The following is a 23,500-nucleotide window of genomic DNA, read 5'->3' as shown; positions in this document are numbered from 1 at the left end:
TAATGTAAGGGCCTTGTGTGAATGAGTAGATTTGAAAGAATGGAATTTTTAATTACATTATTTTAAATAAATCCCAGCAATATTTTTGAAAATATTCTTCCCTGTTATTCTTCAAATTCTTTGAGAGCAAAAGTTCAAAATGAAAACTAAATGTCACTGTAGAGATTTTACATTTACTTTGACTGTTTCAGTGACTGTTTCACCCTCTCTCTGCCCACCACTCGGTAAAGCTAATAAATCATCAACAATCCTTCTCTATTATATATTATATATAAATATAAATAATATATATATATATATATATATATATATATATATATATATATATATATATATATATATATATATATATATATATATATATATATATATATATATATTTATTTATTTATTTATTTATTTTTTCCCAGTATTTATTTATTTGTTTTTTTTTTGCTAGTGTTATACATCTTTTTTAATTTGGACTCAAGTGTCATTCTTTAACACGGATGCCTTGTACTGCATACAGCCACTAGGTGGCAATTAAAGAGCTGGAAGCTTACATTTACTTTTATGCATTTAGCAGCAGCTTTTATCCAATGTGACTTACAACTGGTGATCACACACCTGAAGCAGTGGGCTGGTCGGGAGCAGTTGAGGGATCAGTGCCCTAATCCAGTGTTTCTCAACCCTTTTCCTGGAGGACCACCAGCTCTGCACATTTTCCATGTCTCTTTAACCAAACACACCTTATTCAGATGATCAGCTCATTAGCAAAGACTGGAAGACCTGTAATGGGTGTAGCAGACAAAGGAGACATCCAAAACATGCAGTGTTGGTTGTCCTCTAGGAATGTGGTTGAGAAACACTGCCCTAATCAAGGAAATCAACTCCCCTTAATTAAGGGTACCTTGTGGTATTGAGGTGGACATTTATTCACTCTCTCCACTATCAATCTTTGCTGGTACTGGGACATGAACAGACCCTTGTATTCAAAGTCCAACTCTCTTACCACTGTATCAAACCTGATGATAAACCTAGTCCCGCATAACCAAACCTCGGACTATGGATGAACCATAATGATCTGAAACATAAGGAAATCAGTAGGTCATGTATGTAGAATTTGCTATGAGATTCATTAATTGTATTGGTGACCCATTTCTTCATAAAGATCATGCAGATGAGTGGAAGTTCTTTGCCCTATAAAAAGCAAGGTTTTGTTATATTTGTGTTTCCAAAAAAAAAAAAAAAAAAAAGTTACTGTTACAGTTACTGTTTTGAGCAATATCAGTGTAAACATTTAGCCAAAGATGCAACATTAAGCCTGACGTCTGAGGCTGAGACTATTAGAAAGTTTTTAATTGATTTGAATTATATCATTAAATCATGTACTAGGTTAAAAACACAAACCGGTTTGTGCAACAGGCCTCTAGTTTGCCAGCATAAGTTTATTTATTTCAGTTCATCTATGTTTGCCATAGACTTGTGGTCATTCACACATGGTTCACCAACAGTGATGTGGATGGTCCATATGGGCAATGATAATAGGAACTGAATGACAAGTCATTTTACAATACTGTGTAGTATTGAGACAATTCGTTCAGTGCCTAAAACATTCTATCATCATTTCTGTAATTGTGTCAGAAATGTACCACTCTCATTCCGAACTGCAACTATTTCTGTGAAACACTACTATTTTTTCTTTTAAATTGATGATGGAAGTGTTTTGGGTAGTATTGCACTATGTTGGAGTATAGAACAACGCTAGTGACCCTGTTTGACTGATTATGCAGACAAAAAATGACTTTTACAGAAGACTACTATTTTAAAATGAAGCACTAAATTGTGATATTGGATATATTGTAATTGATTTCCTTTTCTCTTTGTCCTCAGCAAAAGAGCATCTTAAACCCTGAAGCCAAGGAATTCGAGCCAGGGGTGAAATACTAGAGATCATCATCTGCATTGTCTCTTAAACAGATCTAATGGAATACTCAGAAACTGTTATACCCACATATTAAGATGGTCACATAAATGCACACTTCTACAAGTTCCAATGGGTAGGAATAATCTTTTTTGAGGGTGGTAGGTCCTTAGGTCTGTAAGCTTTATATTTCTGTTAAGTCAAGCGTATAAACCAAGAGTGTTATGTTGAAACAGCCTCTAGGAGGCAAGTATGTGACTAGCAAATATAAAATTCATTACCAGGCTGTTTTATTTCCCTCTAGCTTTGCTGAATGGGGCTTTTCTTGTCAGCTTGTATTGTTTCACATTCAGTTTATGCCTGATCAGGAATTTGCTTTTTTTTCTCATTTGTATGTTTTTCTGATCTGTTTTGATGCACTGTTCACATTCCTGTTTTTCAAGGGATGTGGCAATAAAAGATTGTGGTGTGTTGGGTCCCTTGGTTTTAGATTGATTTTGAGGAAGAGAAGTCAGATAATTCTTACAAATAAAATTTTTGATTTTGGATTGAAATTTTTGCACAGAAGACTGGATTTTATTTTTTAAAAATTAAAAGAATAAAATGAAAAAATCTTCATTCTCATTTGTGTATTTTCATATCAGTAATATGTGTACTAAACCTGGTTATTATTTCTTATATTTGGCATGGTGTTAACATTATTTATCATTTATCATACACCTGAACTGATTAGCATATGCACGTTTTAAGTGGATGAGAAATGAACTGGTCTGATCTAGTATTATCAGTAATCATGTAATTCTCTATTGTACCATCTATTATTCACTTCAAGGGTATTAGCGTAGAATCTTGTTGCCCAAAAAGTTTGGTTTTATGTAGCATAGCACATTTATTTAGACATTTGTAATTGTCATACATCACTAATCATGGCATTATATTTCTTGTAAAATCTCTTATCTTTAACCTTCCTTTCTTTTATATAATTTTTTTATTCAGATTTTAAGATGGTGACATATGGCTATAATGGATAATATTGAAGGGGGAAAATGGTTGTACGTAGCAAACCTACAATAAACTGCTCCTACTGTGTGAATTGTGAACATCAAAAAGAGCCTCTCATCAAATGTTTTTAATATTCATTTTAATTTATAGTCAAAATGAATACATTTATGGATATCACTCTAATGTGGTTGACAGGTATTCCATGTTCCATTCAATTAATCTATTTCTTTAGTGCTGTTACAATGTAAATGGTCTCAAAGCAGCTTAACATAGAAGTTCTAGTAAATTGAAACCGTGTCAATCCATTTTTTAGAGTTGAAGTTCAGTTCATTGTGGCTAAATTTTTACAGCTGAAAGTCCAAGAACTGAAGAGCAAATCCATCGATGCACAGCTCCACAAGTCCCAAACCATTCAAGCCAGTAGCAAGGAACAAACTTCACCAATTGACGAACGCGAAGGAAAAAAAAAAAAACCTTGAGAGAAACCAGGCTCAGTTGGGCACAACCATTTCTCCTCAGGCCAAACTTCTTGTGCAGAGCTGCAGTCTAGGCACCGGAGGCTGAAGAACCCTGAACATCCATCTTGGAGAAGCTGCAGATGGGAGAGGTCTCACTACTAGTGTACAGGTTGGTCCACTGGATGCCATACCCCATCATAAGAATGTACAAAAATTAATAAGCCACTAAGCACAATAGCACAAATTACTACACTAAAGTTTAACCTTGATTTGTATTTTGTAATTTATTTTTATTAATAGCAGCAGTGATACGTTTATTGTAATAAGGGCAATAATCATTTATCAACGTTTAAATATATTATAAATAAGTTAACTCAGACTTTGCTAGTCTTTGTCAAATGTTAACAACGTCAACATGCTGCCCTTTGGTGGACGTCACAACCTAAATTTACACAAATTACAAATATATATATATATATATATATATATATATATATATATATATATATATATATATATATATATATATATATATATATATATATATATATATATATATATAAATAATTAAATATAAATTCTGTATGAGAAATTTTTTTATATTACTTAAGACCAATACAAAGCAAGGACTTTTAGAAATTTGGCTAACTGAAAAGTGTGAAGATTATAAAGCATGAACATGCACAGAAGTCAATACTTAATTGGGGGTCCTTTTGCATGCCATATTGCATCCTCTTCCACAATAGTCCATAGGTTTTCTATGGGGTTAAGCTAAGGCGAGTTTGCTGTCCAGTTACAATTTTTCTCAGTATTTGGTGCATTTCTCACAATACTATTTACATTTGCACAAAAGTTAATGCATTTCTCAAAACCATTAGTACAAACAGCAAAACTTAGTTGATAACCTGCAAAAGTGTGTCACTTGCTCAAAATGGATAGCTCATTCCTCAAAAGCAAGTATTCTTGTCATTGAAAGTGTCAGTCATCAAGATGAAAAGTCCTGACACCATTGTTAATGAACAAGATAGTCAAATGGCTTTGTCATGTTTTCTATGAATGATTTACAGACCTATGTATGTTATAGGTTCAGTACCAATATGTATCGCAATATTGTTTACAGTTGTGCACAGCTCTACCCAAAGGACGTTTATGTTTGTTGTAAATAAGGGTGTATTTATTCTTTTGCACAATGCTGTGAATAAATTAGAATTGCAAAGAGAAAATGCAATAAAAATGTGAAACATACATATTCAGTTTGTTGTACTAGGAGACCTCACTAAATGCAGTGATGCCTAACTTTACTGTAGTTTTCAAATAGCTGTACAAATCGTATATAGTGCTGTCTTGAGCATTTTCAGGAACTGTCATCAAAATTTAACTTTATTGCATTGGAAAAAATGTACAGAGTAAACCGTCATAATGAAAGCCATTTGACAATCTTGTTCATAAACAATGGTGTCAGGACTTTTCATCTTGATGACACTTTTAATGACATGAATACTTGCTTTTGAGGAATGAGCTATCCATTTTGAGCAAGTGACACACTTTTGCAGGTTATCAACTAAGTTTTGCAGTTTGTACTAAATGTTTTGAGAAATGCATTAACTGTTGTGCAAATGTAAATAGTGTTGTGAGAAATACACCAAAGCCACTGAGAAAAACTGTAATAATAGGGATACCATGGTCCTGGTAGCTTTGGCACTGTGTGCAGGTGCCTAGTCCTATTAGAAAATGAAATCTGCATCTCCATGAAGTTGGTTAGCAGCAGAGAGCATAAAGTGCTCTAAAACGTCCTGTTATAGACCTGCACTGACATTGGACATCAAAAACATAGTGGAGCTACTCCAGTAGATGACATGGTACCTTAAACCATCACTGACTGTGGAAACTTTACACTGGACCTCAAGCATTGTGAAATGTGTGCCTATCCTCTCTTCCCCCAGACTCTGGGACACTGATTTCTAAAGGAAATGCAAAATTTCTTTAATCATAAAACATCACTGCATTTAGTAAGGTATCCTAGTACAAGACACTGAATATGTATGTTTCACATTTTTACTGCATTTGCTCTTTACAATTCTAATTTATTCACAGCATTGTGCAGAAGAATAAATACACCCTTATTTACAACAAACAAAAAACGTCCTTTGGGTAGAGCTGTGCACAACTGTAAACAATGTTGTAATACATATTGATACTGAACCTACAACATACATAGGTCTGTACTCATCCATGAAATTGTTCAATTTAGAAGATATTTTCAGGAAAAAAAAAAAGATTTTAAATGGTTTCATAAAATTTGCTTGACAGATTTTGACAACCAGTTCAACATTTTTGTATGTTCCTTTCCATTTTGTGAGATTAAATTATTGTAATCCATCTGTGTCTATCTGTGTCTAAGATGATGTAGATTAGAAGGAATGTTGATTAGAACAAAAAGCTGTTTTACAAGTTATGGCCTAAGACACCTTTGTCCTTCAGAAGAACAAAGGACAGATCTCCATTAATCGCCACTCTTACTGATAAGCTTAATCAAAAAGGGCCAGAGTTTCCACAAGTTCCTGATTTTACCGCTGATCACTGCAAAACTAAAACACACAGACACAATTTTTTTTGTTTGTTTATCTCCACATCATAAAGTCACTCAATTTATCCATGTTAAGAATACATTTTGCATTAAAAACCAAAGTATAGTACACACACAACAAACACTGAAAACTGTATGGTGGTTCAGAATAATGTTTTATTTTTATTTGTTTGCATTTTTCTGTAACACATCAAGTTATTGACCAAAAAAAAAAAAAAAAAAAACAATAGCTCTTTTGGGCCCTTGCCTCCCCTTTGTTCTCCACCCTCAATCTATGAAATACATTGTATTGTAAATGTCACAGGGCAGTACACAAATTTCAAACATGGAATAGTGCAGTACTAATAGCTATACATTATCAACCAAGATTGCTTGAATCACATCCCATCTCCTGTATCCCATCCTTTCTTGTCCACTTACTGCAACATTGCCTTCGATATTTATTAAAGACTCAACGTTGCTTTTTTTTTATAATGCTTACACCTGTGTCTAATGCAAGTGTTTATTGCTTTGCAAATTAATGTATGTAATGTTTTGAAAAAGTGTGAAGTTGACAATGTGCTTACAGTTGGGCAAATCTAAATTTTGGAAAACTTAAAAATTTAGTTATTTTGAATTTTTGTGTAAGCAATTGAAAATAATTAAATAAATAACTTATTTTGTGAAGAGCCACCGAGAGACAAGAATTTATCTCTACAACACATGCTTCTTCCATCGCCTGGAGGCCATAAATCTTTCAGTCATGCACTTTCCTCTGCCATGCAGAAAAAAACTCCCCTATCAGGTTTATAAAGGGAGAGTATGCAGGCAGAGAGAGGTTAGAAAACCTTGGGTAGTATAAGACATGGTCAACTAAAGTGGCTGGAATTTATATTAAATAATAATTATTAATTATTTTAAAGTATTAATACTAGTCTATAAATCACTAAATGGCCTAGGACCTCAATACATTACAGATATGCTCACTGAATACAAACCTAACATATCAGAGTTTTAGGATCTAATAAATTGGAAGTTATGGTCCAGTAAAAGCAGGGCGAATCCACCTTAACCTACTTCGCCCCGCGGTGCTGAAATCGGCTTCCAAAAATGATCAGATGTGCTGCAACATTAGGCACGTTCAAATCGAGAGTGAAAGTAAAGCTGTGTCTACTGAATGAGCACTGTGCTATGTCCGACAGATCTATTATGTCTTTCTTTTCTTTTTCGTTGCTTTAAAACCAGTTTTAACACATTTTAATCAGTTTTTAATTATTTCTGTTTATTTTTGTTTTTGTTCTCTTAAAGGCGTTTCTATGAAATTTGAAATATATATAAACTTGTTTTGGCTTGCCTAATTAATAAAATGAGTAAAAATAGTACACAAAGGTCATTTACTGCAAAAATTTAAATACAGCAAAAAGATCATATTGTGTTTTTGTTGTGGGAACCAAGGCAATGTTAATTTCTGGGATGGCCTATAAGTATAACTATCACATTCTGTAAGTGCAAAACTTTTGAATTGAGACATACATATACTGTGAAACACTGTTTTCCACTGTAAAATAATTTTTCTAGTGTATATTTTTCATTCTACATCACTTTGTTTTCATGTTCCCTTTTAGCTAGAAGGTGTTTTCCACTCCATTACTGTTAGAGAGGAGTGATTCTCCAGCTGTTTCACTGTAGCATACATCAGCAGAATCGGCGGAGTATGCATCTGCTCAGATTTGTGTAAAGTTTAACTGACTGTTGCAAAACAAGCAATGTTGAAAGTGCACTTGCAGTGCCTAATTTACCATGAGTGTATTAAAAGCTTTATCTGTAGCTTCTTCCTTAAATAACAAGCTCCGGTTTTGATAGTGCTTTATAAATCACACGTAAAAGCTAATACCATTCTCAGTTTTTATTATTCCACAGCTCATTATAAATCATAACACTGATAGCAGTCTTACTAGCACCATTAAAATATATGGCAAAGTTATCTTTATACAGTGAATTTGTACTTGTAAATCCATTAAAACGTGGAAACTTGTCACAGACATAATTACAAGCCGTGTATCTTGCTGTTTCATCAGATTCTTAATTTCTTTTAGTTTTTTTGCTCAGAGGTATTGTACTGGTGTGCTTGTGGCTGTTGCCATTTGAAGGATGTACAAGGCCATTTTCATCACTGGCGTCCTTGGGACCAAAAGATAAAAGTGCTGAGTTGTTTAATTTTCTGTTTGTGTTAGATAAGTAGATAATAATAAAACCCAAACGTTTACCTTTCTCTTAATGTGTCCAGTCTCCAAGATTGCTGCTTCAGGCCTTTGGAGAACCATCGCCTTTTCCAAGTCTAAGATAAAAAAAAAGTAAAAAAACAAATAGAAATTACTCTGAGGAGTGCTGGAAGTTGCAGACTTATTTGCCAGAAGGACAGTTTTAATCTACCTGTCAGAATTTGATCAATCTTCTCCACTGCGAATTCAGCATCCTCTCTGGAGAAGCACATGGGAGGCTTGAACTTCAGAACGTTGCGGTGTGGACCATCAGCACTGAGCAGAATCCGCTGTTCTTTTAGCCTTTATAAATAATTGTATTAATACTTCGCAATATTTTACAGGTTTTTTAAACAGTATGTCTAATTTGACCACCTTCTCTCCATTTATATAATTATGTGATATATAATTGGATTATTTGGATAAATTATCATATATTGTTATTTAAACAACACAAACAACAGATTATTTACAATATACTATATATTTTATGGTAGGCCAGCTCACAGCACACCAAGAAATGCCAACAGATGCAGACAATCAACTGATGAAGGCATGTTCATTTACCAAATCACGACATGACAAACACCAACAGATACCTATGGTGGGTGAAAGTAGGACGCGATCGTTAACACCTACAGTATGTTGATCCTGGAATATCAGTTCTGTTCGATAATTTATAAACCATATCTAACCCCCTATACCTAACCCTCACTGCATTTTTTTTTTGTTTTGTTTTGTTTTTGCAAAATAATTAATAGTTGGATAACAAATATGTAGAAACACATAACTTCCACTGTAAGCCTACTTTTAACCTAAACTATAAACTTATCCCTCATATCTAATTGGCTGACTGGATTGTTGCTCCAGGATCAAAATATATAGAACATGAATTGCATTCCAGGATCAACTTATTCCAGGAATATTTCCAGCTTAGTGAAATCACACTAACCTAATACAAAATTTGACAAAACCCAACAAAGTGTCTTTTATTTCCTCTGTTTATGTCTGGCAGTGCAATATGAATTACTCTTTACAAACTTATTCTTACCTGTAAATAACCTCCTGAGCTTCAGCTGTAGCAGGGGTCCTTTTACTCTGATTTCTGACCAGCTCCAACCCAACAAATAGGCCACGTCCCCTTTTAGAATAAAATGTTTGATCTGCAGCTTTAAACCACCTTGCTTTATGTATTTCCAACACAATCTCACGGCAATTCGTAACTTTTTCATTTAGTGGCTAATTCGTATGAATTCGTACGATCTAATTCGTACAATTTAGTACGATTTGCTTATCCCCCAATGACGGTTGGGGTTAGGGGTGGAGTCAGGTGCCACGCCTCCTTTTTAAAATCGTACCATTTCGTACGACTGAACTCGTAAGAATTTGTACGAATTAGCCACTAAACTGGCAAAACGTAAAATACTTACGTTTTTTTTCTTGAGATCAGACATACTTTTTTACAGCACTATTCCAAGCGTACATGTCACAAACAACCCTAGGGAAATTATTTACTTCAAACTAACATAACAAGGCCAGGTCAAACTTTATGCAAACATAGCCAGGTTTTAACTGTGGCACATCACTAATCACAGGAGAGAGTTAACCAACCTCACATCACCGACCAAGGGGTGTCTTTTCTTCAGGTCTTCCAAAAGCTGAGTCAGGTAACCTCCGACATGCAGGGCATTGCCTTGGAGATCTTCCTTCTCAATTACATTAAGCACCGCCAACCCAATAGCACATGATACAGGGTTACCGCCAAACTAGATAGCACAAAGACAGATGTTCTTCTTTTACTTTTTGCTTTTGTTTAATAAATCATTATTCTATGGGGTCTATAGCTAATGCTGGTATATATTTTTTTCTTGTTGCAATTAAATACTGCTTTTATCACATTATACATTATTATTACTGTGACTAAGCTGCAAAAAAAAAAAAAAAGTAATAGTGTATTTAACAAGCTTTTTTAAAATAATACTAATAATTTAATAGTTTAATAGTGTATTACTATATATATATATATGTGTGTGTGTGTGTGTGTGTGTGTGTGTGTGTGTTTAGATTATATAGCCAGCTGATGATAAAGTACAATAGGAACATTATTTACAATAAGAATATTTTTCATATTAGTTTGTGCCTGCCTGCCATTAACAACATGCTGTCCTCACTGTGTTGAAGTACTCCATTCCAGAAGACATGAAGCTTTCAGCAATCTCTCTGCTGGTGATCACGCATGACATTGGATGGCCATTTCCAATAGGTTTGCCCATTGTAACAATATCTGGTACAAAATCTTCTCCCTGTAGCTGAAAGCCCCAGAAGTGAGTCCCCACCCTTCCAAAGCCCACCTGGACCTCATCAGCAATGAAAATGCCTCCAGCGTTTCTCACATGCCTGTGGTACAGTGTCAGAGATATGGTACATTCATGGTACATTCTTAACTAATTATAATATGTCTTTTGATTTAGAAACAACATATTATCAGCACACATGAATGTAAACATTAAACACAATTCAAATACTTATATAAGAAGTATATAATACTTAAATAAGAAGTTATGGCATGAGCATTTTTTCCAACAACAATGCCTTCTGTATATTGTCTTATTAGCTTTTGAGAGAAGCCTGTGTCATTTTCAGTCTTCGGGCTCTATTTTAACAATCTAGGTGCAAAGTGTAAAGCAAATGGCTCAAAAGCATTGAGAGCATGTTTCAATCATTGTTTGTTATTTTAAGGATAGAAAAATTCGATTTGCATCGTGGTGCATGGTCTACGAGGCCTGTGCTTATTCTCTTAATGAGTTATGGGTGTGTTTTGAGCATAACATGCATTAAACCAATCAGTGACTCATCTTCCATTCCCTTTAAGAGTCAGTTGCATTGGCTATGTACATGGCAAACTTTAAGGGCTCTATTTTGATGGTCCATGCGCAAAGCGCAAAACGCAGGGCGCAAATGCTTTCAGGGCGTGTCAGGACACGTTTTTGCTAATTTAAGGACGGGAAATCTGTCTTGCGCTTCGGCGCATGGTCTAAAAGGGTTGAGTTTATTTTCTTAATGAGTTATATGTGTGTTTTAAGAATAAACCAATTAGAGTCTCATCTCCCATTCCCTTTAAGAGTCAGCTGCGTCGAGCCAAGAGCGCATTCGCTATTTACAGGACGCAAAGTAAGTCTAAGTGGAAAAAATGAGCATTTCACAAGCAAACAGTTAACAGTTAACAGCTTTTTAACAGAAAACTGTTAAACAGAGCATCTACTGCGTGAGAATGAGAGATAATGGATCACTTTCACTTTCGCTCTTGGATAGGGAAACCTTTACGCACAGACATCAATTAGTCTATAAATAAATACTTTTGTTTGTTAAGCGCAAATATTCGTTTTAAAACTATTTCTAAATTCAGTTCTAATTTCCAGCAAACGAATAAATTAATAATAATAGCAAAATGTGCTCAAAAACCTGAGTTATATCCTAAAACACATGCTGTGCCCCATATGGTCTAAAACCTGACAGGTGGGCAAATCTAAGCTTGTTTTTAATAAAACAAATATACATATGGATATAATAAATAATACTGCTAATAATAATAACATTATACAAAAGCAAATTGTTATGGATGAACTGAAAAAGCCTCCCGAGATGAAGAAGATATAAAAGCAGTGATTTTTCATATTTATGTAGGCTAGAAAATAATATGTTTTGTAATATTTTAATCCTTTATATTTATATCCTATATCTATTCTTATTATATCCTATATATATCCTTAATATTAAAATTTTTTCAAATGTAAAGATATTTGCCTATTGCTCTCTTGTGCGTATTAAGCAGTGCGTAAGCGAGGCGCAACTCTGCGCCGGAGTTTAGACCGGGTTAGTTTTGGTCTATTGAAAAATCTATTATAGTTTCTCAAAATAGCAACGCGCCAGCGGTCCGCCTCAGAACGCCTTCCTTTTTAGACCAGAACGCCTATGGGCGCAAAAATGAGCGCTAATGCATTTGCTATTTAAACAGCGTAGCGCAACGCCTCAAAATGACTCTTGCGCCAAGCTTAAACTACCAAAAGACTACTGCGTCACGCCTTGCGCCACATTGCGCCGGGTGTATGATAGGGCCCTAAAACTGGAAAAAACTGATTGCTTCACTAGCGAGGAAACAGTTAAACAGACCATCCGCAGCGCGAGGATAAAGAACCAACCTCAACCATTTGTCCTCTTTACTTGACTCCTTTACTTTAGTGGATAAGGAAACGGTGAAGACATCATTGAAGACGCATTCCACTGAAGACATCCATTAGCCTACATATTTAATTTAGTTTGTAAAGCGCAAAGATTTGTTAACCTCTACCTAAACAAATCTAAAAATTATCTAAATTCTACCTAAAAATTACCTCTATTTCTAAATTCAGTTCTAATTTCCAGCAAACTAATAAATGAATAATATTATTGAATTTATATCTAAACACACGTCCTGTTCTTATGGCCTATATGGTCCAAAACTTGACAGGTGGACAAATCTAAATTGTTTTTATTAAAGCAAATATAAATATGCAAATAATAAATAACAGAGAAGAAGAAGAAAATCTTTGAGATGAAGAAGGCATGAAGGCAGTGGTTTTTATATTTATGTAGTAATTAATAATTTTTGTAATAATTTAATGCTTTATTTTTTATTGCAATGTACAGATATTTGTGTATTGCTGTACATCCTGTGCGTATTAAGCAATGTGTACAAGTTTAAGGCACACAACTAACGCGCTCTGGCTGGATTCCATCACGCAGTCTATTTTAGTTTCTAAAATAGCAACGCGCCAACAATTTACCTTAACATGCCTCTATTTTATACTGGAACACCCGCAAAGAGTCCACAAAGCGGCACAAATGGATTTGCTATTTAAACAACGTGTCGCAAAACAGGAAAATTAATGGAAATTATTGAGCGAAACAGAAGACCAAAGAAATAGTAATACTAAATAAATAAATAAATAAATAAATAAATAAATAAATAAATAAATAAAAAATGTTTGTTCTTACTGTGCCACTTTTTGGAAGTAACCCATTGGAGGAATGACCTGTCCTCCACAACTTTGTAGTGATTCAGCAATAAAAGCAGCAATCTGCATAAGAAAAGACCACATATTTCCCCTAGTTACTAATATGCGCAAGGTTCCACTGGTGCAGTTTTCCTTTTTAAAATCTACCCATGATGACTGTGATTTAAAAAAAAAAATTACTTTGTTCTTTGTGTAAAACACTTTGAACCAAATGTTCATAGTTCTGTTCTTCAATTCTTTATGCACCACTTGTATGTTAAAGTAAGTTTTCTTTTTATATATCTTTCTCCCCTCTCAGCTGGGGTATTGTATCATGAAATAATTTATCATTGTGAACAGTAATTTGCAATTTTGAACAATAGTATCTGGATGCAGCCTTATTGATGCCATGGCAGACACAATGCACTCAAATGAAGCTTGTGACTTCACTGTGAGGGGTAGGGTTAGAAATGGGGTTAGGTGAGCTCATTTAAAAGCATAGGATGCAGCCCAGATTGCACTGTACCAGGTTTGCATCCAGACCCCTCTCACTTGAAAAAGAAAGCTTAATAATGGACCAGAGTTTAAAAGTGAAAAATACAGATTTAAATACATTTTATGGGCATTCACTTACCTCATGTCCCTTTTTATGGGCCTCTTCGATTACTTCCTTGACATTTTCAGCATAAGCAGTGGCAGGGTCTGGGTGGTCTTCACGATATTTGCCTCTATAGGTGTCTGGACTAAGAGCCTGAATAATTATCAATCACATATAAAAATAGTTAGTCAAATGTGCAGAAAATAAATCACCTCACACCTCATTTTTCTTTTTAAATTGGTGTCATTTAAGAAACAAATATTTAAAATGTATAGAATTCTTATGCAGAACTGCAAAAATAATGATTGAAAAAAAATTCACAAACACAGACCTCTGTTTGGTAATAAAATTAATAAAACTTAGGTTTAACAGCTCATTTTCTCTGTTTGAATTAATTGGTTATTTGTAGCTAATTCAATAAGTACGATAAACACAGAACAGTTAGAGGAACCTGAGCTCAACCCTTTCCACAGCATGCAGGCTATAAACAAAATACTGTAATGGGTAGTCTTATCACTATTTGTGGAAAGGTATTTCAACACCATAGCAAGGATAACATATAAGTCACAGGCCCCCTGAATTGTACTGCAGTTCAGTTTAAGCAGGGGGCATATTATTAGCATTAGAGACCTAAAAAAAGGTCAAGCACTGTTAAAAGACACTTTCAATAAAAAATACATGCAAGTAGTTACGTATGCTGACAAGGATCAGTAACTTGAAACACAATACTGACTGATCACACAGTCAGAGTTCCCTACAATGAGCTGATGACTGTCAAGCTAGTTTACACACACATATTAGTCACACAAACATCAACAGCTCTCAAAGGTGTCAATCTATGGATTCAAACCATATGTATATTTTACATTTTAATTTACAACTATCATTATATTTCAGAACTAGAACTTACCTTGCAATGTCATAAAAAGGTAAAAATTTTTGAAATCTTAAGACACATATTGACAATTAGGTCTGTCATGGGCCATTTTAGGGTGCCTTTTGTACATTTTAATTGCACTTACATGTAGCTAAATGGCACACCACGTGAGTTTTATTTGAGGGAAAAATGGTCATTATGTTTTCATATGATTATACTATGTAAATATTTATTTGCTAAAAAATAATTAAGAGGCAAATTTTTTTTTTTTTTCCTTAATATGGTCTGAGGTCAGTTAACCTCAGACAATTTATAACCTTGATGTAAATATCCTGATAATATATAAATATAACATTTTTGCAACATTTTGAAATTGCGGTTTTGTCATTTAAAAGATTTTATAGATCAAAAAAAAATACAGAAAACTAATTACAAGCTTATGAAATCACCATTTGACAATTAAACTGAGACTACAAATTACATTGTTTAAATATGATCATTTTAACATTATAATTTAGTCCTCTTTGAACTGTTTTGATTTTAAGAATACTGTTTAAGTACGATGCTAACCATATGTCAAATCTAGTATGTCAAACATCTCATGTTTCAGCACTCACCACGTGCACATGTTGGCTCGGCTCTGCCCCAGCCATCTGATGAAACTTATATGGACTGATATCAATGAGTGATGACACATGACCATGGTAGGCACTGCAGGAAAAACAGTGAATGAAAAGCTCAGAGGAATCAATGGAACAAAGTTCCACCATGTTTGTGTGTTATCTTATCTTCAAATGACCTTTGGCTGTACTAGAAAAAAAATACAATAAATCTGCCAAAAACTTTAATCAAATGAACTTAAAGTCCAATCAATGTATTTTTTGCACAGCTTTAGCTTTGCATATCGATGCAGATGCTTATTATATTTATAAGCAATAAATTGTGATTTTCTTTCACAATATGACAAAATAGAAGACATAAGACAAGGTTAATATTTAAGCTGTAAACTTCACATTTCTAAGAACCTAGTTACTGCTTAGATCAAAAAAGTAGACACAGAGTAACAGACATTGTGCTGTTGACTTACTTATCCAGTGTGATGATGTCTTTGTGCCCAGTGTACTGCCAAGCCAGCCTCAGGGCCAGATCATTTGCCTCAGACCTATATATTAAAATGAAACAACTGATGGGTTTCATTGCCTCATATCTACTTACTCATCCATTCATTAGGTCAACCGGAGCTGGGAACAATTCCAAAAAGACATAATTTGAAGGGCATCTGCACTTATGTTAGTTTGTTTTTCATCATCCGGTGGTCTTCATAATCCTGGACCTGGCTGCATCCTGAGCAGGTGCTATGGTTGATGTGGAGGAGTGGAGAGCATAAGACTGATTCCTGGAAGACCCCAGTGACAGACAAGTCTGCATTGATCCTGTGGGCCAGCCTGTACACTAGCCGGTGACCTACTCACACCTGCAGCTTTTCCACGATAGACGTCCAGGGTTCTTCAACCTCCAGCGACTAGACTGCAGCTCTGCACAAGAAGTTTGGCCAGAGGTTGTGCCTAACTGAGCCTGGTTTCTCTCCAGGTTTTTTCCTTCACTTTTGTCAATTGGTGAAGTTTTGCTCCTTGCCACTGGCTTGCTTGGTTTTGGGGACTTGTGAAGCTGTGCATCAATGGATTTGCTCTTTAGTACTGGGACTTTCAGGAGTGAAAATTAAACCAAACTGAAATGAACTAAACTGACACAGTTTCAATTTACCTGAACTTCTATGTTAAGCTTGATGTTTTGACACAATCCAAGCGCTATAGAAATTAACATGAATGTATGAATACATCATTAAGCTATCATGCCATTACTCAGTAATTACAATATTGCCATAGTGTGTTATTTTAGAAAGCCCTGAAAGTATTTTTTCCCCCAAGAAAACATCTCCTTGAATATAGACACAGCTCAGTAAATTCTACTGGTATGTTTCTGTAATAAAAAGTTTATCACCAGTGGAGTAGTCTTATGAATAAAGCTTCTGCAGTGGCATTAGATGTAGCTAAAGGAATCTTTAACATTCATCAAAACTTTTCATGCCAGATTTTTTAAATTGAAGCTATTATGGGTAATAAAAAGTAGTAGTTTAGTTTTGGGAATCCCCCAACAGCAGGCTTTCATTGTCTTTTAATATGCATTAATTTTTACCTAATTATCTTAATGACTCCCATATGATGTATTATTTTATAATAATATTTTACTAAAACCCAGATAAAGTGTGAATGTGTTGAACAACAAACAGTTATGGCAGGGAGTATTTTTGTGAGTCCAATGCTCACTGCATTCAGTTAAGGATGCAGTACAATTTATATTTTTCTGATTCAACTCTTTCTTTTTAAAAGCAAATAAGTTTATACACAGCAGTTTCAGACATAAACAGCAGGATGTTTTCATTCAAATAAGGCTATTACACACTGCATAAAAATGTAGTTTTCAATAATCTATGATAGAGGCACTTTAAAGTGGAAAAGTGACTTTGGATCATTGAAATGTTTTTAATTTAGGAAAGTATTTTTGGCATTGCTGAAATATCTTCCTTATGGTTACTTTGTCCTAACCTGTAGTTAGTGTTTTGCATATACCTTTAATACAATGCTTTCAACAATTCCACGTTGCAGGTGTGAGTGTTAAGACTTAATGACTGGCAGTCAAGATTTGTCCTCTCATAACAATTTTCATAACAGCATGTGTAGGTATACAAATTGCTCGCAGACCTACCCTGAGTTGACAAAATAGCACACAGAGAGCTTTTCGGGAAGGGTGGCTTGAAGCCGCTGAGCATAAAGAACCAGACTGTCATGCAGGAAACGGGAATTGGTGTTGAGAAGCTCCATTTGCTTTGCTCCCGCACTGACCACATCTGGGTGGCAGTGACCCACTGAAGAACAACACAGAAATAGTACATTAGAGTTGAACATCTGGGATGTTTGCAACAGACTCACAGGTTATATACAACGACAGGAAGAGACAATGACCTAACAGTAACAGCTAATAAATTAACTGAAATCAAGGGCAAATGTGACCATGGAAAGAAAGTAAAAAGTTTGACACACTAATTTAAATATAAAATGAATTCCCAATCAGAAAATCATATTTTATAGATAGATTTTAAAATTGATTATTTTAAATCTTAATAAGAATGAATTGTAGTTATATAAATGCTAAAGAGATTTCTTTATTATTCATTTGACAAAGAAATAAATGGAAAAAAACAATAAATGAGGATGAATTACAGATTATTACAATTTATACAAGTTACCAAAATAGAAAACTTTTTTTGGTCATTTACATTTCTAAGAAAAAGAATGAAAAAAATGTATCCATTTACTTATAATTTTACTTAATTAACTTTCACATACATTACATGCATATTTTGCAGGCTATTAAGAAATTTACTGAATTAAGTACATGTGAACATTAATGTAATTTTCATATTTAATGATCCTTTATAGCATGCAAAATAAAATCACATTTGATGGAATTACTAATAACAGCATCTCCTTGTCTACTTTTTGCTCAGTTGGGCTGGGCCCTTTTCATTTCTTGACATTTTTTAAATCTGCTTAGCCTTAGGTCAAAAGTACCACAGTGTTTACTGTATGTCATGTATGCATTTTACATGTGTTTTTCCACATATCATATCTTTTAGAAAATCTCCAGTAAAGTTACAAACCATGTGCTACGTTGTTTATGCAGTCCAGGTATTTCTCATCTTTTTCGTTGTACATATACTGGCCCTTTGCTCGCACAATCTTGATAGGATCATGATCGAAGAACACTTTGCAGGATGGACTTCACATTGGGAAAAAAAGATAAAGAAATCCTATTAACAACAAATAATAAATAATTGTGTAAACTTAATTGATTGGTGCAATAATTTTAGGGTTAAGCATTTACCATACTGTATTTCGACACAAATTATTCAAAAGTCATGGTTTCACACAGACGTGATCCAGATCAGTCTCATTACAAACCACAAAATCAAGTTTCTTTTTAGATCTGCTAATATTTCTACCCTGTCCACTAACAAAATAAGCATAAACAAATTGGAGCCTTATATTAATTACCTCTGACAGATATAAGTCTGAGAGTGACTGCAGTGACATTTCCTTATCCTTACCCAACATGTTTCTTTCGGAGATCTATAGTCTTCTGCTTATCCAAAGTTTCCGTTGCCATTTCTGGTGCTCACAAGTGTTTGCTGTGCGAGGCAGAAGGAAGACTAGATGTGTGTGTGTGCATGTGCGCAAGAGAACTGTCAACTCCATTAATGTACAAGCTACTGTGTGTGTGAGTGAGAGAGAGAGAGAGAGAGAGAGAGAGAGAGAGAGAGAGAGAGAGAGAGAGGGAGAGAGAAAAGGGGTCAGTGGTAGCTGTGGGTGTTTAACCCAGTACATCGGTATCAGTCATTATGCAAAAAGTAGATTGTTCAATGATTTTTTTTTAAATGTAGATTAAAGAGTCATACACTTGAAGAAAGTTGCTTTTATTTACCACATAGCATGAGTCTGAAATGAAATGCCATGGCATTCAATAAACAATACAGTTTCCAAGAGCTTAAAACATGAGGGTTGACCACAAGGAGTAGAAAACCCCTGCTTCAAAAGGATTCAACAACAATATAAAAATAAAGAAAGAAAAAATACAACAGACATAAAAAATAAGATAAATTTAAATGCAGCAACAATAATATAAATGGACTGTTCATAAGACTGTCATGACACCTTTATAATCATGACATGACACATGTAATGAATTTGAATTAAATTTTATGTGCTTATGACAACTTTCAAGTGTCAATTGCTCAGTTATGTTATATTAAATGCAAGATGACATTGTTTGAGATGTCTTTGGTATGACAACATGACATAACAAAGACAAAATGGCTTGTCATAAACATGATTGTCATGTCATGAATCCATTGCAGCTGCGGCATGAATATGTTTTCTAAACATTTTTTTTATTATTATTATTTCAGTAGTACAAAATATTTTGTTCATTAAAGTGTCTTATTAAAAGGGTTAATGCTTTGCTAAAAAAAAGAAAGAAAAAAAGAAAAAAACTTTATAACACTGTGATTAATATGTAATTAAAGTTAATGTATTTTTAAAACAAATTGAATTAGTACCAGTAATTGAAGTAAAAAAAAAAAAAAAAAAAATGTTAATGATACTGTTATAAAGTTCATGATGATTACAATGGCATCAGGGCAGTCATGTTTATGACAGATTTATGACAACTTATGTTGTCTTGGTAATGTCAAGTTGCCATGACAAAGACACGTTATATTTCGTTATATCGAGTTGTCATAAAGACATTTTAACAATGTCACTGTTGCTTTCAAAATGCCACAACTCAGCAAAAAGCACTTACAGTTGTCATAAGCATGCTTAAAAAAACACCTTTATATTCATGATGTTTTGAGGTCATCATTATAAGTTTTCCTGACAGTCCTTTGCACACACCCTCAATTAAAGTGTTACAGCAAATACTAATAGTCAAAAATAAGATTAGATGATCTTTGATCATTGTGGAGAATGTATCATGGGGAAATTACCACAATAATACAACATCAAATTATGCACAATATATTTTGTTCAAATCTTTGACTTGGTGCTTCATGTGTATTTAATCAGGTTTGAAACTCTGCAGGACAGTGCAGGAAACTCTGCAGGACAACTTGTCCCTCTTGAGGAACAAGTTTAAACATTAATGCTATACATATGTAAACAACAAAAACACATAATGAATTATACAGATTAGTTGCATGATTCAAATTTGACAAAAATAGTTGAAAATAGGCTTTGTACATGCTCAAAGAAAGAAACAACAGAAACATTGTACAAGCAATTATCTACATTATAAAACAATAAATTGTTAAACCTTACAAATATAAAATATAAGTGGAACTAGTAATGCAAGGTCTGTTTGTTTTTTGGCAAAAAAAAAAAAAAAAAAAAAAAAAAAAACAAGGACATACTTTATTCAGAACGGAACAAGTGGATAATTTGCCTCCCATGCCTTCTATACAAACTTTAGGACAAACATCTAATAAAGAAATATTTGGTGACATTATGATAGTAGAAATAAATTGACATTGAAAATTACTAAAATGGTTGAGAGTAGAAAGGAAATGAAAGTAGTTTGACATCAAAAGTTACACATGTGAGTTTGAAAAATCCATCATGGCCATTTTCAGTTTGTTTAAAATAAAACAAACATGACAATCAATGACAATTTCAGATATTACAATATGGTTGAGTAAATAAGATTTGTTTGTGGTGCACATTACATCCGTACTTGAAAAAGAAATATGAATTGCACTTTAAACTAATTAATACAACATTTATCCGCACACTCTATACATTTATACATTTACTGCAACAAGATATAAATAGAGAATGAACGAGGGGGTAGAGGGAATTTGTTTTTTAGGAAATATTTTACAATATTTCTGTCACCTGAATGAATATTCAGTAATATTTTAACAAACTGCTGGCCAAAAAAAAAAAAGAAGAATAAACAAGAACATATGATCTACAAGAATCATCAGATGCTTAATGTCTCCACAAACACAACTACAGCACAACACATTAAGTTAATAGGTCTTTAAACTTTAATATAATACGGAATGCCTGATGTAGAATATAAAAAGGCATGTAAAATTTGATAAAACTTCGAAAAAAAAACATGGTTACTCTTCATTAAGTAACCAGTAAACTAGTTAAAGTACAGTATTTTTAAATTTTTATAATGATCTTACATGCCCACCAGACACAAAAAATATATATATTATAAAGTCAGCAGCACTGTGATCATTTAACTATTGCTACTCAAAAACGCTTACTAAAATCTAGGCTGTTGTCAAAAGGTTTTTAAGCTGTAAAAATAAGTGAACAAAAGGATAAAACTTTGAACACTTTGCTTGATGAATGTGTAGCCTGATAACAAGTTATGTAATGATAATCAATGCTGGTCATACAAAAAAAGCCTCAGAGTCTCATGCCTATTGTATTTTTGCACCTTGCACTGTGAATTAACACTCAAATAGATAAAGCAGATAAATACTGATTACTTTAGAAAGTTTTTTTTTCTTTCAGAGTTTCAGTGCCATGAAACCACAGTAGCTTATGACAAAGTTGTCACATTCCTATAATAACCTTATTAAAAGCATGGAGAATGTGACACTTTTACCTCCAGCAACACATGCACTTATGAATCTTTGTAGCTGCAACAGAATACAGTAAAATATCTTATTTACACCTCAAAACAGAAAGAAATAAAACATATCCAGCAAAGGAATGAATAACAAATGTCTTTAGGCACAAAGGCAATAATGCATAAAATGAGCCAATCAAACTATGAGTCATTATCAAAGAAACACCATTCTGTTGTTCTTAGTAGATCTGAGTAGCTCACGGCTACAACAACAAGATGCCACTGAAGAGTGAACAAGGACGGCTTCTCTGGTGGAGGGAAGAATGTAGTGACTTCCAGTTTCAGTTTCCTAGCTTACTCTAGAGCAGCCACAGATGGTGGGAGGAACATGTGTTCTGCTCTTTCAATAATACCAGTCTGTCAAATTGTCACTTTCATCTCAAGGCAGGAGTTGCGCCGATGCAACACCTGAGGCGTAGTCGGGCAGATGCCACACTGACCTCTTTGTAATAAAGAAATCCAGCAATCACACTTTTTTGACTTTCTTAAGCCACCAGCCAAGGCGTGACACCCTTTATAAGGTGAAAACAAACCAAAAATTAACCCCTTTAGAGGAACATGTCTTTTCGATTCAAATATACAAACACAGTCAGTGGCAGTTAGTGATTTGCAGAAGCCATACACTGTGATACTGTGATACTTCAAGTTGACTTCATGCTTGTTTCGGGACGTGTGGATGGAGTCTTTAGTCTTGTAAGCTGGTAGTATGGATGATGTGAAGATGAACAGGTAAAATACACCACAAGATCCTGTTCAAGAACCAACTCCAAATCTGTTTTGATATTTAATTCTCTTTCTGGGCCATGCAAAGCCGGGCAAACACACCTTCATGGACAAGAGTTTGTTGCTGGTCAAGTCTTTAAATTCCACAGTGCTGATGTGAATGTAACAAATATTGCCATAAACACATGAAAGTGGCAGAAGCAGCTACATGTGAACTCCATGATAAAAAATAAAAATAAAAAAAATACATCCACTTTCAGTTATTTTATTCTAACTTCAATTAATCATTTACAGAATAAAAATAAAATAAAATAACTGTATAAATACAAAAAAAATTAAAGTAAAAATATTTCCTTATTTACAAACTCCATGCGTTTTGTGTTAGATTGATCACTGCAAAGAAAAAACAAAACAAAAACAAAGACAAATATGTTTTAATATATGGAAAAAAAGTTTAAGAACAAATTTTAAATGCCAAAGGATGCCACCTTAAAATTCATGCTGTTATTATGTCAACAAAGTTGTGGAAAGCCATCTCTAATACTCATCCACATTTTAATAAAAGTATATATATATAATCAGTAGTTAAAAATAAGCAGTTAATAATTATTTAATAAGCAGCTTTTAATATTGTAAAAACCATTTACAAAATCTGTATTACAAGGTCAGTATTACAACATTTATTCTTGTTTGCGATTGTCTACAAAACAAACCACTGTTATCAAATGACTTGTCTAATTAACTAAACATAACATATAACCTGATTTAAGTTGCACTTAAAGCTAAATACTAGTATCTTGAAAAATAAGTAGA

The 23,500-nt window shown here is 33.8% G+C and overlaps 2 protein-coding genes across 27 annotated transcripts in view; both read right to left on the bottom strand.

Annotated features, from left to right (window-relative positions):
* Positions 1-7,820: 7,820 nt before the first annotated feature.
* Positions 7,821-19,006, bottom strand: etnppl (ethanolamine-phosphate phospho-lyase). 4 transcript variants are annotated; one of them, XR_015494622.1, is made up of 13 exons: positions 18,867-19,006; positions 18,420-18,538; positions 17,465-17,624; positions 15,786-15,860; positions 15,316-15,409; positions 13,858-13,974; positions 13,225-13,307; positions 10,335-10,587; positions 9,802-9,956; positions 9,242-9,331; positions 8,363-8,493; positions 8,197-8,267; positions 7,821-8,110 (listed from the first exon to the last, which is right to left on the bottom strand). XR_015494622.1 is itself a non-coding variant. In XM_087258986.1 (13 exons), the coding sequence occupies exons 4-13, from the start codon at positions 15,893-15,895 to the stop codon at positions 8,012-8,014; spliced, it is 1,176 nt and encodes a 391-aa protein (XP_087115112.1). In that variant the 5' UTR covers positions 15,896-16,366; positions 17,465-17,624; positions 18,420-18,538; positions 18,867-19,006; the 3' UTR covers positions 7,821-8,011.
* Positions 19,007-19,216: 210 nt separating this feature from the next.
* The window catches only part of col25a1 (collagen type XXV alpha 1 chain), a 325,150-nt gene continuing 320,866 nt past the window's right edge, over positions 19,217-23,500 (bottom strand). For 16 of the 23 annotated variants that reach the window (XM_087262002.1, XM_087262001.1, XM_087262005.1 and 13 more), the window contains one exon: positions 19,217-23,080. In XM_087262002.1, the coding sequence (XP_087118128.1) occupies positions 23,078-23,080 (3 nt within the window). In that variant the 3' untranslated portion in view covers positions 19,217-23,077. The remainder of the gene's footprint in view (positions 23,081-23,500) is intronic. The other 7 variants (XM_087262019.1, XM_087261997.1, XM_087261998.1 and 4 more) reach the window with 1 other exon arrangement.

This window comes from Danio rerio, chromosome 7 (genome assembly GCF_052040795.2).
Source record: "Danio rerio strain M-AB ecotype USA chromosome 7, GRCz13ab, whole genome shotgun sequence".
Taxonomy (NCBI): Eukaryota; Metazoa; Chordata; class Actinopteri; order Cypriniformes; family Danionidae; genus Danio; species Danio rerio.
Note: the sequence above shows the minus strand (reverse complement) of the source record. Positions and strands in the feature narration are given on the sequence as shown.

Coding starts and splice junctions, on each gene's coding strand:
- etnppl (XM_087258986.1), bottom strand. CDS start 15,895: ATGAAACCCATCAGTTGTTTCATTTTAATATATAGGTCTGAGGCAAAT. Junction 9,957..10,361: donor GAATGGAGTACTTCAACACA/GTGAGGACAGCA, acceptor TGTGCTATCTAG/TTTGGCGGTAACCCTGTATC. Junction 8,268..8,362: donor GATTGATCAAATTCTGACAG/GTAGATTAAAAC, acceptor TTTTTATCTTAG/ACTTGGAAAAGGCGATGGTT.